The sequence below is a fragment of the Coffea arabica genome, chromosome 11e (genome assembly GCF_036785885.1).
Source record: "Coffea arabica cultivar ET-39 chromosome 11e, Coffea Arabica ET-39 HiFi, whole genome shotgun sequence".
In the NCBI taxonomy this organism is placed as follows: Eukaryota; Viridiplantae; Streptophyta; class Magnoliopsida; order Gentianales; family Rubiaceae; genus Coffea; species Coffea arabica.
This window is the reverse complement of record NC_092331.1, coordinates 51,144,448-51,163,759: the sequence shown is the minus strand read 5'-3', so window position 1 is coordinate 51,163,759 and position 19,312 is coordinate 51,144,448. Positions and strand designations below refer to the sequence as shown.

The window sequence follows — 19,312 nt, the reverse complement described above, 5'->3', positions numbered from 1 at the left end:
TTGTAGCCCTATCTCTTAGCTTCGAAACGGTGTATCTTGTACCTCCATCCGATAATCGTAGTGCCGATGGTGCCAAAACCGCAAAATGATGTCAAAAATTATTTTTTTTGGGTTAACACTTAACTCCATTTCCGGATTTTTTTGGTTTCCTCTAATGCTTATGCATTCTTATGGAGCCCTATTTTGGTGGTATTTGGAATTGGTTTATGACTTGTAATTGAGTCTTATTGTGTTTATTTGAATATTTTAGGGCTTGACTTTCATTTCCGGACTTTTCCCGAACTTGAATTGTACTTGTACTACTTGGAGCTTACTGAACGGCTATTGAATGAATTTATTTTGTGTGTGACTTTGGGGCTGGCTGAGGACATAATGAAGCCATGACGGCTGGAAAAGTAAGCAAATTTAGGAAAAATGCTGTCCAATTTTCTAGGCCGTTTGGTTCCTTTAAGTTTGAATTGCCTTTTGGTAGAAATGAAGGGCTTTTGAGTTGTTTGAACCTAGGTCTTCATGTTACCTTTTCGTTTCCAAAAATCATGTTTTGCACCCTTGCATTAGTAATTATTTGGCGAGGCATACGACGTGTAGTCGAGCCTCACTTGTGCATTCCGTTTACTCGATTCTGGATGTGAAACCTTCAATTGGTTTACTTTGATTATTTTAGGGTTTCTTGGCGATTAAAGCCAATCTGAAGTGAAAACTTTTGAGGTATCTGTACTGACACCGGTGAGTGTACCACTCCCCTCACTTGTTGTTTAACTCGGTTTTTGTACATGCAATCTGTGATATGAACGACTGAACTATCTGTTTATTCTGTTTGAGACGAGGGTGTACTTTATCACACTCGTTCTCTTGTCTGTTCATATGCCAATTTTGAGTGCGTATCTGAATCTGGTATCTGTATCTGGTATCTGTATCTGTATCTGTTCTGACGTCGTTTGGAAACTTGTATCCAACGACCTTTCTGTGACCTCTGAGTTCAACCCCTGTGGCTAGTTACTCGAGTCGGGCCGGCAAGGGCCTGATCGATTAGACAACGAACCACGGTAGTCTGTTTTGGGATTTTTGGGTATTGAGACCCTTGATTCCGGTATACTCGAGTATTACCATTTCTGATCTGATTGGATTTCGGGCCCGGTAGGGGTATGTGAGGTGGAAGGAATCGGAGAAAGTGGAGTCTACGGTATTGGATACTTCTTTAGCGTTGACGGAGTGTCAACTATTATTTCGATCATGTTTCGGTGATGCAAATGGGAATTTGGCTCCTGAGAGCCACCTGTATCCTTCCTATTTGATTCATTGGTTCCTTTACTTTACATCTGGCATGTGTACCTGATTTGTTAAATGTTTGTATACCATGATTTTACTGCTATATGTCTGGTACCTCATTGAGCGCAAGCTCACCCCTTTCTGTCCCTTTTATTTTCCTTACAGGAAAATAAATCCTTTTGGACTGGATTTGATAGTTGGTTGCCGAATTGAGCTAGATGGACATATCTTTTGTATAGCTCATTGATTGAAATCCTAAATGTACTTTTGGGTCCGTTTCTCTTTTAATTTGGCAAACCGTACATATATCAACTTTTGAATACTTTTGTATGCCACTTTGGATTGTATATGCTTAATTTCAAGATGTATATATTTGATTGATGCTTGGTTGGATTTTGACGTGTCGGTTACTATTTATGGCCGACTCCGTTTTCATTTTTTTTTTATTTTGTGATTTTGACTTGTTTATGCGCGTTTGTATGTTCCGGAACGTATTAGACGGCTCTAAACTGAACCGTTAGTCCTGACGAGAGTTGGGCAGGCAGTCCGCTAACCCCTTTGGTTCGCCTTAGGGGAAGGTGGGGCTGTCACACCCTACATCATGAGATTGGCCTTATCCGCTGGAATTGGAGATCTCCTCTTTGGTTATGACACAGGTAATCCAGAAAGCCACCCCACCCACCCCCCGGTGCTTCATTCACAGAAGATTGCATCCCTTTTTATTCGCTTCTTGCACATGGTTCAAAGTCTCGGCCGAGTCGTCACCGTCTCGACCCCTACCGATACGATACCGTGATGAAACGATACCGAAATACTTGACTCGCCGAGAAATCGGCCGAGTCATCACCGTGACGGATTGACTCGGTCGAGTCACTCCAAGTTATCCCGAGTCAAGACGAGAAATCAGCCGAGTCACACCGCGACGGATTGACTTGGCCGTTTCTTTTGCTATTTTTTAATTATTTTTATTTAGCATACTTTTTATATTATCAATAATTTTTAGAATATTAAATACTTTAAAATTTGCATCTCACGAGACCGTGATTGATATGCCGAGACCAATGTGGAACGTTCCCGGCCGCGACTGCGACCGCGACCGTGACTTTGAACCATGCTCTTGCAAGTTGCATCCCTAATTTGCTGCAGGAGTTATTTCCGGTGCCCTCCTTTACATTAGAAACGACTTCAAAGCTGTTGACGGGAAGACATGGCTCCAGGTACCACGACTTTCTTTCACTTTTCATCATCCTCTCTCAAGAATTTCTCCTTGTTCAATTACTACTACTCCAGGTAAACTGTTCTTGTTCAAAAATTTTTAGGAGACAATTGTCAGCATGGCTGTTGCAGGAGCTATTCTTGGTGCTGCATTTGGCGAATAGATCAATGACAAATTCGGTCGCAAAATCTCCATTTTGGCGGCTGATATTCTCTTCTTTGTTGGAGCTATCGTTATGGCCGTTTCTCGAGCTCCCTGGATGATCACTGTTGGGAGAATATTTGTTGGCTTAGGGGTTGGGATGGCATCCATGACTGAGCCTCTTTACATTTCGGAAGCCTCACCCCACAGAATCAGAGGTGCTCTTGTTAGCACAAATGGTTTCTTAATTATCCTATCTTATCAATTTGGCTTTCATCCACGTAAGAATTGGCCATCTTCTTGCTCCGTCGTTGTCCAATGCGTAAAGAAAGAAGCCGCTCTTTACTCGATTACATTTTTATCGCCTCAGTCTGCTTTTGCCTTTTGTAATTTACGACTCCCCTTTGCCAAGCAGGGTAAAGTTGACGAGGCCAAATCCATATTACAGAGGATTTATCCTACTGAGGAAGATGAGGGGGAAATGCAGGCCCTGAAATCATCAGTTGATGAGGAAATGGCCCAACGAGATTTTGTAGGAGAAGGCAGCTTGATTTCAAAAGTAAGGCAAGCCTTGAGTTATCCTGTTTTCCGGAGGGGACTATATGCTGGGATTACAGTTCAGGTGGCTCAGCAATTTGTTGGCATCAATACTGTCATGTATTATAGTCCAAGCATAATCCAGTTCGCTGGTTTTGCTTCAAACCGGACTGCTTTGGCACTGTCCCTCATCACTTCTGGTCTCAACGCAATTGGGTCCATCATTAGTTGTGTTTTGTTGATAGATATGGAAGGAGGAGGCTTATGATCACTTGGCGTGTGGTTCTTTTGTTTATGATTCCTACCGCCTGCTATATACCCTCCTTCTTCCAATTCTTCTTTCTTATTTCCTTTTTGCCCCGTTGCAGGGGACAGCAAAATTGGAACCACTTGCATGTTCTGGTACAGTGAGTGCACGCGCCACATTCCGTTAGTCAGTTGGAAGGAACCTGTCAATTGTCCAATTTTACGCAAAATTGGATAGATTAGGGACCAAATTTACTTTTTGAAATGGATTGAGGACCAGTTCTGTGCATGGGTAATACATTGGGGACTAAAACTACAATTCTCCCTAAAGTTTAAGCATACGATGATTCATGATTAGAATTAAATAAATACTTTTATTATGCTTTCATTTAATATTGTATTATGTGCATGCATGATGGATGGCTATGGATTAAGACCAATATGATTGTGAATGGTTGAATGTTTGTATGGTTTGGTTTTGGTATTTCTGGAATAGGGCCTACGTGTCCTACCTTTGCTATACACTCTTAATGCAAAATATCTTCTCATCTCGCTTCCCTTGAATGTTACTCAAGGTTTTTCTCAATATTATGTAATGTACTATATTAGGGATAGGGAGAGAATGAGGATCTAAAATGTTTGGACTAGATTTATATTTGTAATATACAAAGGAGATGGAAACAGCACCAATTCCACCATAGCGGACATACAAAAGAAGTACAGGGCATAGAGATATTTATTGTCCCTTAGTTTGACCATAATCATTCATGTTTATGTTTATTTATTTATATTAATAAACAAATATGCATGCTATATACTTGATCAGACCAAATGCAAACATACTTAAATGTGTCTATAATCCCTCAATTAAATATTAAGTCTGGACATAAGTTGCCTTCTATTGTTATAAAAAACATGAGTTTTTGTCCGATATTACTTTGTGCACCTTAGTAAATAGTACTCTACTAAGGATATGTTTTATTATGAGATGAGATCTCGCAATAATGGATTAGACTTAACTACAATATATAACTTGTTCACCTCAGTGAGTGTTGTTGTTGTAGAGGCAAATATTGGGAAAAACATAGGATGTGCCTTATCAAGAGTTGACAACTCAAATATCTAGAAATTATAATGACCCTTTTAAAATTTTAGTTACACTTGCAAATTAGATTTGCTTCTCATATGCATATTTGATGTGTGCATATATATTTTCTTCTCAATAATATTATTTTGAACTAAACAAAAAAGTACAATTTTATAATTTAAGGGTAATCATAGCACCTTTGGTAAAACATGATAATATTAACAATTGCTATAAAGTTCAATCCAAATTTAATCAATAAAAGCTCAAAAAAAAGTTCTAATAGCTTTATGTCAAAGAGTTCAATTTTAATAATGTTTGCAACCAAAATTGGTTAAAGAAATTGACAAGCATGCATAAATTATACTATGAGGTAGATAATCAAAATTTCCACAACAAATTTTAGTAGCTACAAAAATATTATATTTGGATTATTATACTCACGTGATTATATTATGAGTTAGATAATCAAAACTTCACAACAAATTTTAGTAGCTACAAAAATATTATATTTGTGTTATTATACTCACGTGCAAAGCATGTGCAATATTTTCCTTTATGCATGTGAATTTTTTTCCAAGATAAAAAAACCTTTGATATATTAAATTTTTGTGTAAACTTTGATTATTGGTGTAATATAAATTAAGGTACTATATAATGAACAAAATTACGCAATTGATAATTGTACAAAATGTTTATTGTGTACAAAACAATTAAAAGTTTATTATGCATTTTACAGTTATAAAAACTCCGAAGATGGAAGATTATCACATTTAAACTAAGTTCTTGGTATAATATTGATTAAGAAACCATATAATAAACAAAATTAAGCAATTGCTAGTTGTAAAAAATGTTTATTTTATGCAAAGAAATTAAAATTTATTGAACTCTGAAGATGGAAGATTATCATATCTAAACTAAGTTGTTGCATATTTTACTTGGATTGTGACAATAAGAAAAGGAAATTTTCTATGCTCTATCAAACCAATGTATAAAACAAAACGTAACCAAAATACATAATAAAATATTATGATTTGGATACAACAAATTTTAATCAATTTCAGTAGTTGTAAACCTTTTTTGTTATATTTTTTATAATTATTGATAATTTTTTTGAATTTTTCTTAGTCAATATGACATAATATAATGAATTTAATCATCAATTTAACCTTTTTTTTCTCATTAATTGTTTATAACCTTTTGTCTTCTGATTAATTGTGATTTTCTTCTTAACCAATATATATATATAATAGTTAGCTTTAATTATCATGCATAAGAATATCATAATTGAAGATAATTTTAACACATATAATAATTGGATATGAAGAAAATGATTGGTGAATATAGTGGTAAGTGGTAGTTTTTAATTTTAATTACCAACATTTTTTAGATGTAATTTATTAAAAATTTTTATTTTTCTTATTAGTGTCATGATTGAAATATAATCATTTTAATTAAAAGACATGAGGGTGATTTAATTAGGCATAACAAAAACTAAGATCAAAATATATTTATACTTATACTCCCTATTGCTAAGACTTATCATACTTTTTATATAATAATGATTAAATATCCACTTTAAATAAAATCACTGGGAATTATATGGATATTTTAAAATATTATAGAGTCGTGCAATAATGTGCAAACACTTAAAAGTCACGGGAGGTTACTAGTGATTTATTCTTTGTTTTTTCTTGCATTTTGCGGTTGACTTTGTAATGCGCTTGATGCAAGTTACATCAATAGAAAGGAGCTGAGCTTTCCTGTTTGCTTCTATTTTTCTTTTTGTAAAATTCTTTAAAGAAAATGATTTGTCAAAGATTTTAAAAGGAAAATTCGTTCTTTAAAGGCTTTGAGAACTGCTGCACAAATTGATTATTAAATTTAGAATAACTTAAGACTAAACTTTAAAACGTATTGACCTTTGACAGATGTAAAGGCATTGGCTTCCCAAGAACTTTTAGTCGAATTTATAAGATTTTGAGTTTTTTTTTCTTTTATTAAGATCTTGAGTGAGCCAATTTATTGCTTATTGGTTTTCAAGATGACTACGCTTGAGGAGGGAGGGCATACACTGGATATCGTGGGAGAAAATTTGCTATCCGCCGAAGGAGGGAGGGCTTGGAATTCGCTCGTTCAAGGATATGTCCTTGGCATTTGTGTGCAAGCTTTTGTGGCCACTACGCAGGATGGAATCCATATGGGCTAACTTTATGCATGAGCAGTATATAAAGGGCTGTCGCCCTCTTAGAGCTCCAGTTAATAAACCTCCATTATCTTGGAGAAGGTTACAAGGTGTTCGTGATTTAGCTGAGAGTAGAATCCAATGGTGCTTAGATAAGGGGTTTGTTGACTTCTGGTATGATCGATGGCTTTTTAAGATACCCTTAGCTGATTAGGTGGCCATATGTGACTGACAGGTTGTCAGTCTGCGCAATAATAAAAACCTGCTCAACAAAAGTTAATTTCTGTAGATAGTGGTAAGCAGGGTCGAATCCACAGGGATTGGGTGTAACTGTTTCTTTTCAAATTCACAGTAACAAAGGGGGTGTTTTTGTGCAGAAGGTGACAATCAAAGAGATTCAAATAAAATCTAGGAAGCCACTAAAAATTAAATAACAAATTACTAAAATAAAATGGGTGATAATTAAGGATCTAGCCAAAAAATAACTTCAACAATGGTTCACCTAATTGATCATCGATGCAAAGCCAATTCCAATTATTTACTAACAAATAGGTTATAACTGTCAAACAAGCGATGACAGTCAACCCCTCCTTACTGTGTCAATGATTAAGGTACGTCCGTTAATCACTACCCTAATTGAGAGATAATTTTAGGTACGCCCGTAAGATTTAATTCCCCAATTGCCTTACGTATTAGAGGAGCCCTATTCTAACCAAATAATGCACTACCAGGGTTATTTTAGGTTAGCCCGGGTATCCCCCTGACACAAATCTAATCATGCCAGTTGTCACTATTTTGAGACAATTAAACAATTACGGATTCAATGTTCCAATTGACAATAGATTATCAAATTAACTAATTATCCGGATCCAAGACAATCAATTAATTACACAATCATAAGCACTGCAACCAAGGAATATGCGAATACCAATAAATAGAGAAAAAGATAAAATTAAATCGATCTCACAATTTTTAGACGACCCAAAGCATCCGTTGTTTCTTGACTAGATTGGTGAAATTAGCTCATGTTTGATGAACAAAATCCACGCAAAATTGCGGCAATAGTTACGGCCTTCATATCCATGAATTGGGCAAATTCAATTCGCTCTAATCAATAAGAAAAGTAAGCTACAGGAGTTGATTGATTGCTTTTACTCTTGTCTGACATACGAAGGAAGACAAGAAACTACTAAAAGCTAAAAAGAAAGAAAAGTCAAAAGCTCCATGCTACGCTACAAGACGAAAAACTAAAGAAGACCAAAAAGATAGTGCTCCTTCTCTGCAATTCTTATTCTAGTTCCTATCTATTGCCCCTGCCTTGTGCGGCGGCTCCCCAAGGGAAAGGAACAACCCCTCTTCGGTTCAGCCATTGCCAAAAGAAAGGGCAAAAGATTTTTTCCTTTGGCAACAATGCCCTTGGGCTAAGCTCTGTGACTTGGGCTTTTTTCCTGACAAATTGGCACCTGTTATCATATTTTCGTTCTACTCCCTGAAATAAATGCAAAATACTAAAAGTGAGTAGAATCTAATAATTAATTCACATCGGGTTAGGTAATAGAGAAAATTAATAATAAAATAAATGATAAAATTGTAACCTATCAATTCCCCCCACACCTAAACCATACTTGCCCTCAAGCATGAGAACAACAAACAAACACCAATATTTGATAGTGGCTACTGCTCTATCCACCGAATTGCCAAGATACCAAGAAAAATAATAATCAAGCATCAATGGTCAAGTCCAAGAAACATCACTCCGGTTAGCTTCTAAACCACAAACTCCTCTAATTTCAAGTTAACTAATCTAAGAAAAAGGAATGACGTGCAACATTTATCAACAAATGGTCCAACTATTAACCAAAATCTCAACATTAAATCCATAATTCGGCAAGCTGACTTATAACACACACTAACACAACTTCACACTCTCCTTTTTTTCTTTTTTTTTCACACTTTTCTCTTCTTTTTTTTTATATATATAAGAACAAAAGACTTGGTCTCAAGCCATCGGAACCTTTTGACGCGAACTCTAACATTTGTCAAATGAAAGAGCCCGGTTACTCAGCTTCTATCGCCATGTGACCACGTACTCATAGCAATTACTACTTTTTGACGTGAGAATCGACACTTTTGGTGAAAATCCCCTGTTACTCGATAGTAAAGACTAGCGGAGTACAGTCAATTCTTATTCACAGCCAAATAACACAAAAACTCAAAATAACACAAAAATCAAAAGAGAATTTATATCAGCTAGCCTCATTTTCAAACATGGAGAACTAAGGTTAATAACCGGACCAATTCACATGAAAATGCCAACAATTATTCCCTATACCTAGGAAAGTTAACCAAAAATTATAAGAATAAAACAATCACTGATATTCACCAAAGAGATGTTTTTGGATTCAACCACATTAACTTGATACACTTTTATTATTAAAATTTATCAATAGCAGAAATAGAGGTAACAATCCGACATCAAACTTGGCAGTCATAGGAGAGTTAGACAGATAAATGACGGAAAGTAAACGAAAACTAGACAAATAACAAACTAAAAATAAAGGAAAAAAACCTAAAAACTAAAAACTACTAAAAACTAAAACCACAACTGATTTGATCCCCCCCCCCACACCTAAACAATACATTGCCCTCAATGTAGCAAAATTAACATTACAAGTAGGGGAGAGGGTAACAAAACTTCCCTGAAGTGGGGTCAAAGTGGTGGGTGGTACCCAAATTGAGGCATAAGACTCGAATGCTGCATGAATGCTACCAAATTCTTTCCCGCGAACGTGACGCGGGCACGTCAAGAAGGCACGGAATGAGAAGCTTTCCTGGTTACTTGACGCGGACACGTCAAGAGGGCAAGAACCCCTTCTGACGATTCTGACCATGAGCTCTCCATACGTCATGACGCGGGCGCGGGCAAGAACCCCTTCTGACGATTCTGACCGTGAGCTCTCCATACGTCATGACGCGGGCGCGTCATGACAGAAGGACACCTACAAATCATTAAAAACGAAAATTGAAGCAAAAAATCAGTCAAATCCACGGAAAAACATATTCAAACTATCAAACAAAATTGAACAAACAACTAAAAGAAATTGGGTTGCCTCCCAATGAGCGTCTTTCTTTAAAGTTTTTGGCTAGACATTATCATGTATTGTTCATAGAGGATAAAATCTTGTGACTCGTCTTAATGTTTCATCCTCTATATAGTCCTGATAACCCTCATAAATAGAATAATCCTTGAGCACACGAGTTACGGGCTTCCATGGACTAGTAAATGGCGCCAAACAAGTCGATGATAATTTGCATTCTCCATTCACTCCTCTCTCACTTGCATTTATTGGTTCAAGATATTTTGCCATCTCTACTCTTAACTTATTCCTGTCATGAAATTTTAAATTTTCTGGTATAATAAAATCAATTTCAGTAACAGGAGTTGAAGAATAGGAGTCGGGAAAATATTGATTAAGGGATGGAGAAGATATCACCGCATTTGGAGATTGTACACTGGATTCATTCACTTGGACGAATTGATATTGGGGTCTCATTTCTTGCACTTCACTTTCCTTTTTAACTACATCTTTAGATCTGTTTCCTTGAAACTCTTGCAGTTCCATGTCATTTGGCCGGATAATTGCACTCTCATCTTCTTCAAGGTTGATATTGGTTTGTGAGGGCAATTCTTCAAGGTGAGAAGCTAATTGCGCTATCCTGGATGTCAATTGATTCATTTGATCCGCCATCGCTTGTAACTCCTGTTGAGATCGATATGAATTAGCAATTAGTAATTCCATCATTTCTTCAAGAGACATACCTGACACGGAGGATGATTGTTGAGACTCTTGCTGTTGAAAATCCATTGGTCCGGTTGCATAATTAAAATTGGAATTATTCCACCATCCTTGATCATATCTGTTTGGGTAAGGGTCATACCACGTTTGAAATCGAGGTGGAAAATCTCCAAAAGTATCAATTGGAGCACTTAGATTATCTTGAAATGCGGGGCATGTGTCGGTTGAATAATTTGAGGCAAAATAAGATTCACAATTTGCAATAGCCCATTGATCATTAGGAAAAACATGAGTCTCATAACCCCATTCAGGAATAAAATCCAGTCTATCATCAAAATACGGGATGTTAGCAGCCATAAACTATATAAAAAAAATAAGAGAAAAATAAATTAAAAATGAAAACAAGGTGAACTAAAAAAGAAACAAATTAATCTGGCACCAATCCCCGGCAACGACGCCAAAAATTGACAGGTTGTCAACCTGTGCAATAATAAAAATCTGCTCAACTAAAGTTAATTTCAATAGATAGTGGTAAGTAGGGTCGAATTCACAGGGATTTGGTGTAACTATTTCTTTTCAAATTCACAGTAACAAAGGGGGTGTTTTTGTGCAGAAGGTGACAATCAAAGGGATTCAAATAAAATTTAGGAACCTACTAAAAATTAAATAATAAATTACTAAAATAAAATGGGTGATAATTAAGGATCTAGCCAAGAAATAATTTCAACAATGGTTCACCTAATTGATCATCGATGCAAAGCCAATTCCAATTATTTACTAACAAATAGGTTATAACTGTCAAACAGGTTATAACTGTCAAACAAGCGATGACAGTCAACCCCTCCTTACTGTGTCGATGATTAAGGTACGCCCGTTAATCACTGCCCTAATTGAGAGATAATCTTAGGTATGCCCGTAAGATTTAATTCCCCAATTGCCTTACGTATTAGAGGAGCCCTATTCTAACCAAATAACGCACTACCAGGGTTATTTTAGGTTAGCCCGCGTATCCTCCTGACACAAATCTAATCATGTCAGTTGCCACTATTTTGAGACAATTAAACAATTACGGATTCAACATCCCAATTGATAATAGATTATCAAATTAACTAATTATTCGGATCCAAGACAATCAATTAATTACACAATCATAAGTACTGCAACCAAGGAATATGCGAATACCAATAAATAGAAAAAAAGATAAATTAAATCGATCTCACAATTTTTAGGCGACCCAAAGCATCTGTTGTTTCTTGATTAGAGTGGTGAAATTAGCTTATATTTGATGAACAAAATCCACGCAAAATTGCGGCAATATTTACGACCTTCGTATCCATGAATTGGGCAAATTCAATTCGCTCTAATCAATAAGAAAAGTAAGCTACAGGAGTTGATTGATTGCTTTTACTCTTGTCTAACATACGAAGGAAGACAAGAAACTACTAAAAGCTAAAAAGAAAGAAAAGTCAAAAGCTCTATGCTACGCTACAAGACGAAAAACTAAAGAAGACCAAAAAGATAGTGCTCCTCCTTTGCAATTCTTATTCTAGTTCCTATCTATTGCCCCTGCCTTGTGCGGCGGCTCCCCAAGGGAAAGGAACAACCCCTCTTCGGTTCAGCCGTTGCCAAAAGAAAGGGCAAAAGATTTTTTCCTTTGCCAACAATGCCCTTGGGCTAAGCTCTGTGACTTGGGCTTTTTTCCTGACAAATTGGCACCTGTTATCATATTTTCGTTGTACTCCCTGAAATAAATGCAAAATACTAAAAGTGAGTAGAATCTAATAATTAATTCACATCGGGTTAGGTAATAGAGGAAATTAATAATAAAATAAATGATAAAATTGCAACCTATCAGCGACCCCCTCATATGCTGATGGCAGAGTTCTATGGGGAAAATGGGTGGAACGTGAAACGTCTGAAGGCTTGGTTGCCAGTGGAGGTCGTCATCATGATTTAGGAAATACAGTTGCACCCGAACCAAGAGGACTGCATGGCATGAAATGACTCACTGTCTGGGGAGTTCATGGCATGAAAACCGGACCGGATAGCGACTCGGCCGAGGTCAGGGGTTAGGGGTCAATGGGTTCGACCGGGGGTCGATAGGGGTCGAACCGGATGACGTCATAAATAAAAATTATTTAAAAATTAAAATATTATATATATAATATCTAATAATATATTGATATTAATAAAGGTATATCCATATATATTTGATGTTTCAAATATATTTAACAAGAAAATACAAAGAAATTAGAACAATCAAGTAGCAATTTATATTATTTAATAAATATTAACAAGTTTAGAATTAAAATTATGAATTTAATTGAAAAATAACATCAAATTTTAGGACAATATTTATAAAGTATCAAATATTTGAGGTATATCAATAAGTTTTAACAATTTAGGGGGTCAAAACATAATATTAAAAAGTTTGAATTTTTTTTAAAAAAATTACTGTTGAACCGGAAAAATCGGTTTTTTCCCGGTCAAACCCGGTTTTTGACCGGCTTTGACCGGATTTTAATTTTCCGGTTTTTTAATGTGACTCGGACCGACTACCTGGCCGGTTCCCTATTCGACCGGCCGGTCCGGTTCGAGTTTGAAAACAGAGGCTCTAAGGCGACGAAGGAATAGATCTACAGTTAGACAAAATTATCTAGAATAAATTGGTTCCCTTAAAAATTTTCTTTTTCGCCTTGAAGGCTGCGCCGGAGCTTGTGCCAGCAGAGGTAAACCTTAAAAAATGTGGAATGAACTTGGTTTCGCGGTGTGTTTGTTGTGGTGCCCATGAAGAATCTATGACACATCTATTTCTTACTGGCCCTGTCGCATCTGGAGTTTGGAGGCACTACACTGGCAGGTTTGGCATTTTGGAGGTCAGGGTGATAGCAACTACTCTGATATGATCTGCGACTCATGAGGGCCACTTGATTTTCACCTGTTACAAGGAGTTTGGTGAGGCAGATGTCCTGATGGCAGAGAGCTTAGCATTATTATATGGTCTTCAGATCTGCAAAAGCAGGATGGCGAATCATTTGGTAGCGGAAGTGGACTCGGAGACCTTGGTTAGGTCGGTAACCTCCAAAGCGGTATCTAGGTGGCTGCTTTGTAATATTTTGCGACAAATTTGCGTGCTGTTATGGGAATTTTCCTCATCTGTTACTCATCGATTCAGGGAAGCTAATACCTCAGCAAACCGGCTGACGACGGTGAGATCTTCACCATACTTTTTTTGTACATCTCTTCAGCAGCTCCCTAGGGATGTTAGGGCCGCTATTAAACTAGATGCCAAGGAGTGTCCCTCTCTGCGTGTGCAAGTTGTATGAGAGTAGCTCTCCTGTTGCCTGTGCCTGTTTTTGCTAGATTCCGAGTCGTCTCCATGATCTCTTAGTAATTTCGTTAATTTCAGCAATAAAATAGCATTTTTTAAAAAAAAAAAGAAAAAAAAATGACTATCAAAATTCATTATGGTGGTATTCAGCTTTTATTTATGAACATGTTTATTGTTACATTCTTCACTCGATTTTTTCCCTATAGGAAATTCACCTAAATCAATAGACGACGAGCAAAAGTTCTTCACAAACTTGCTCAAACTTTTTCAGTCTGCACGAAATTGACATGAATAAGCAAGGGCAGTTCTTAAGATGCTTGCCCTTTATAACAAAGGCAATAACGAATTAGGTAATACACATAGTCAAACATCCGATATGATGTTTCTATGAGCACAAGGGCCATCAGACCATAGATAAAGAAGAACACCACCAGGGGTCTGAAGTCGGTAATCACAACTTTCTGCACTATTAATGCTTGGCAACATGCTACGATTGTGAAGACCGCAGAGTAGAAGATGGAAATCATGTCCATCACATAGTAGCAGGGCAGCGAAACATAAAAATCGTCAGTTTCAAATCGCAAAAAGATAATCACCAGCAGAGTCCCCATGGTGAACAGAGAGGAGAACAGCCCTCCTGCTAAGTAGAACATCAACAAGCCGAATTCCCAGCGCCGGTTCTTGAGAAAAATGGCCTCTCCAGTATTTTGATCGAAACCTCCAGGAACAGTAAAAATTGCAGCAAAGTTTATGGTACCAATGAGGACAGACACAATCAACACAGCGTTGGCCAATTCTTTCACAATTCTCTCAGCATTTTCGCGTAGACTTGCATGGTTCGTCTCGAATACTTGTTTTGCTGTCTTCCCATCAGAATTTTGTAGTTGCCAGAGATATGGATAAGAGTCATATTGCACCCGCTATGGAGCCAAGGCTCAATCATAAGTTGCAAATAGTCCGGAAAAGAAAATTAAACAAAATACAACATGCAATGCAATACTGGTATTAATTTAATTTGGTACCTTAAACCAGAGGACTTCCCACATCATTTGCGGAACAACTCCAGGGGGTGCGCTGGGAGGGGATTCCAGGCGTGCTGCGAGATGTATAATGCTATTTCCTTCGTAATCAATAGCACTTAGCATCCTGTCCATGTCAGTACCACTAGTCATCAAGTAGTCGTACAAGAACCATTTTTTCTCCTCCACTGCAATTTGCAGTATATTCCTTCCTTTTCCATCGAAGGTATATGCAGCTTCTGGGTAGACACTGAGGATTTCCTGAACTACCTCAATGATGCCCAGTCTCGTTGCTTGTATTAGTGGATCTGGCATCCTATTTTTCTTTTCTGATGATATCCCGAACTGGCTGCCTTCAAGATCTTTGTCCTCTGTACGCACATAGTGGCTCCAATCTTCTCTTCTGATTAACCTTTCTGCAAGCATTACTGCAGCTGCATGGCTTTGCCTTGCATCATCAATTTCTTTAAGCAAAGGAAAACCTAGAGGGCAAATAAATTAAATTGGATAAACCATTAATGAGTAACTCCAATGTGGGCGGATTTGGTAAGGGAGATGCAGAAATAGTACTTCAAGGTCCATTACGTGTCCTCGGCTTTTTGTTCTTCTTAGCAACTGTTCTTTTGGCACAAATTTTCTGGGTTCTCAAAAAGAAACAGTTTGAGGAGGTTCAATTGGCCGAAATGAATTTCTAGACTTGCAATTGCTTATTTATATTTATTCTACGACATGCCGATGAATAAAAGATATGTGAAGTAAAAGGAAATTGAAGAGAGCTTGCAGGCCAAGCTGCATAGCACTTGAAAAAAAAATTCTTACATTGCTTAGGCATGAAAAAGAAACTAATTTACTCGAAGGAAATAAGACGTTCTTGTAACTACGAAGGTAGGCTAGACAACATTATGCTTCAACTCTCAAAAGAAGAATTTGGGAAAACAAAATTTTACCAATATATTCTATCATCACTAGCATGAATGCATATGAAGTAGATACAAGAAGATGCTTTACCCAAGATAAAATTGGCAAAAGAAGATCTATTCACTTTATGAATGGAAGCTGAATTGCTTGGTTCTTCTACATTATTGACAGTTTGCAATTCCTTGTACAAGACCGCAATACCTGCCAACAACACAATGAACTGATAGTATCACTCTTTCAAAATTTTGAGGGCATTTAAAGCCTGCTTCCTCGAAAAAACCTGCTGGCAGATCAAATGGTAGTTCAAATTGCTTCTCCATAGATCCTAAACCATTAAACACTAAATTAGATGACTTTTATTACAAAATCATGTCACCAGAACATACTACACTAAATCTTAGTTAGAAACTTTTGTCTCCCAATGTTAGGGAGGGGACTAATCATATGCGTGATAAGATCTTCATTGACTTCAAAACCACATCACATTCAGCCTAATGATTATTGGCAATTTGCCTAATCAACTTTACGGGTAGAGTACTGAAGTACTTAAAAGAAATTCAAATGTCTCCTAAGACTTGGAAAAGTCTTATGTTGCGACTTGCATGTGGGTAATGATACAGCACTTACAAGAATAGATTATAGTTCGGAGTATATGCAGAGGAATGAGGGACTTCCTCCGAAGATCTTTGAGCGTGTAGGCAGACCCACTCCTGAAGGACTCTTGTTTTGCAGCCAAAAGATGTAAAGCAGTTTTTCCTTTTTCATTACGTTTTCCAGCAAGATCAGGATAGGACTCCAATATGCCAATTGCCAAACCTGTTTGATACAATAGAGTGAAACATGTAGGAAGCAGTAAACTTGAAAAGGACTAAAAGTTAATGCAACAATATCCCACATCATACTACACCAGCATAGACCTGGACAAAAGATAAGATAGCATAAACTGATAAACTGAACAAACATAGAGTTCAAATTCAGCAACAAACTTGACAGCTTTTGCAAAGACAATCAAAATTTTACTTGATAGAGAAGCTTACTGTAACATTCTCCAATTACAGCAGCATGAAGGATTGTGCATCCATCATTCCTCCTCATCATGTAATCACCGATATACTTTTCCAGAAGTGAGAAAACTTCCTTTTTCCCACATGCAGCAGCCACAAAAAGAGGGGTTTCACCCAGTTTGTTGCTCTCAGACACTAAATCCCTTTCTGTCCTTAAGATGATCTCTGCAACATCCTTGTGACCAAATCTTGCAGCCTCATGCAATGCAGTGTCGCCGTTGACATTCTTGGCCTTCAGATTTTCACTGGTCACAAGACCATCTTGGAGAAGTAATCCGAAGGCAGCCACATTTCCGTGAATGGCCAGAAAATGGAGAACAGTATCACCACATTTAGCAAGTGGTTTCACACCTTCTTCCCTCCAGAAACTGCAAAAGTTTTCTACTGACTGTCTTTTCCCATCTATGACTGCTCTATAAGCAGCAGATCGATGGCTTAAGTTGATTCCAGACCTTGCCATTTGAATAGGTATAAAAAAAATTCCTTCAAGGTTCTTATGAGAGTGCCATATCAAGTAAATCAATCGTATGTAGTATAATGCTCCACTAGACGAAAGAAAAGATTGGAGGAAATGAAAAGCAAGAAATTGCTGTAGTGCTAAAGGTGGACAGATAAGAAAGCACTAAAAACGTTACTACGACTTTGGAGAATCCTGTAAAATCTTTTGAAAAAGTTTAACCACAGAAACTTGTTAATAAATTCCCTAAAAATTTAAACAAAAATGGTTTAAATGCAATTTAATTGATTACCAGCTAAACATAAAACATCTCATTCGGTTTCACTTCAAATTTAGTTGAAGCAGGGCCAAAGGGTTAATCAGCATATGATAGTGTATATTCGCTAAAGTCAATCAACTTTTAAGACTGAATACGTATTTGAACTATTTATGTTATAATAAATGACATTTTTGTCATATTAATTGCATAAATATATTTATATAAGTATGATCAAACATTTAGAGTAAACTTAATTGATGAAATGATAAGAGTTATGAGGGTGAAATTCATTCGATTATAAACAAGGTTTATTCTTAAATATCTCTAATCAAAGTATTAACAAGAAAGGGCATTGTTAATACAGTTAGACTGCATATACTATGTTGTTTCTACATGAGAAGTAGTAAACCTCATCTACTATGGTACGTAAGACACCTAAATTAGTATATGGTTGCTTGATAGGACGATCAAATTCACTAGATTGATCTATACAGAAATATGCTTTAAACGCCAAAGAATCAATCTCTAAGTGTAAGCAATCCTTAGACCTAAAGTTATCATATTAATCTCTAAGTGTAAGTGATCCTTAGATCTAAAGTTATCATAGTATCCTGAGTGCGGATGGTATACTTGTTTGTTATATGATTGTTCCTGTAACAGCGAATGCTCAAATCATTAGTAAAGGGGTATATATTTGAAGTATAAAAAGATGTTAAATAACCTATAAGGATTTACCATCCCTTATAAAAGAAGAATTATCTCATATCTGGCCACTTGTATAACTCAGAATTCTTAGCACTAAGTGAAAAAATTTTAGAAAGTGTTTCTAAGTACATCTTCATTGGAGTTATATTTTAGTACAAAAAATGAGTATTAATCACATAATGAAATAGGCACAACTTATTCACAAAATTAATGTAAAATAAATGTAATAAAAGGATATTAATTACATAGTAAACGTTCACTGAAAGGTGAAGTCATTTACTTTATTTTTTTCATTACTTAGGTGGTCATGATGCATTAAATTCTAATCTATAAGAATGAGTTGGTTGATTAGTGGAATCAATGATGAATTAAAAGGATTTTTAATTTAACTGGTTCTTATTTATTAAGAATTATAATTTATTGTTTATTGCTAATGTATATGAGAAGCTAATGGATCACACACACTAAGAACTTCTTTAACCGGATTAAATGAATTTCAAGTAGGGATTTGATAGATAAGTTTTTATAACTTATAATTTAATTATGAGACAAATTACACTTAAGGGATGATAGTACAAATAAGTTTAAACCTTCCAAATACAAGTATTATATTAGAATACGGAAGCCGAACCCTATTGTAAACTAATGTTAGGTTTCTATAAGAATATGGACAAATATTCACCAAGTTTAAGGCTTCCAAATACAAGTATTGTATTAAAATAAGGAAGTTGAATCCTATTGTAAACTAGTTTTAGGTTTCTATAAAGATATGAACAACTTATTTGTCCATAAATACTCACTAAATTTTTGCTAACAAGACTAATTGATGCATAAATTGCCTTGTGAGATTTTCAAGGAAAATCTTGAGAGAAAAATATCCAAAATTCATCCAAGAAATAAGGAAAAAATCACATCTCTCATTTCTCTCATTGGGGTAAGTTTTTCTGTGAAAAATTAGGATTTTTCTCAAACCAATTAATTCGATCTAGAAGATTCTAGTTAAGGAGATTCGCGTGGAGATGTGCGGCTGAATTTATTCTTGGGTTTTTCAATGACTGTAATAGGGAATTTTCAACCAAAACAA

The 19,312-nt window shown here is 36.3% G+C and overlaps 1 protein-coding gene and 1 pseudogene across 1 annotated transcript; one reads left to right on the top strand and one right to left on the bottom strand.

Moving 5' to 3' along the window:
• The first annotated feature begins 1,864 nt into the window (after positions 1-1,864).
• On the top strand, positions 1,865-13,545 carry LOC113718432 (inositol transporter 4-like; annotated as a pseudogene).
• Positions 13,546-13,934: 389 nt separating this feature from the next.
• LOC113719506 (uncharacterized) lies at positions 13,935-17,316 on the bottom strand. Its single transcript, XM_072071626.1, has 5 exons — positions 16,781-17,316; positions 16,371-16,559; positions 15,834-15,944; positions 14,829-15,307; positions 13,935-14,726 (listed from the first exon to the last, which is right to left on the bottom strand). The coding sequence occupies exons 1-5, from the start codon at positions 17,265-17,267 to the stop codon at positions 14,115-14,117; spliced, it is 1,878 nt and encodes a 625-aa protein (XP_071927727.1). The 5' UTR covers positions 17,268-17,316; the 3' UTR covers positions 13,935-14,114.
• Positions 17,317-19,312: the final 1,996 nt, after the last annotated feature.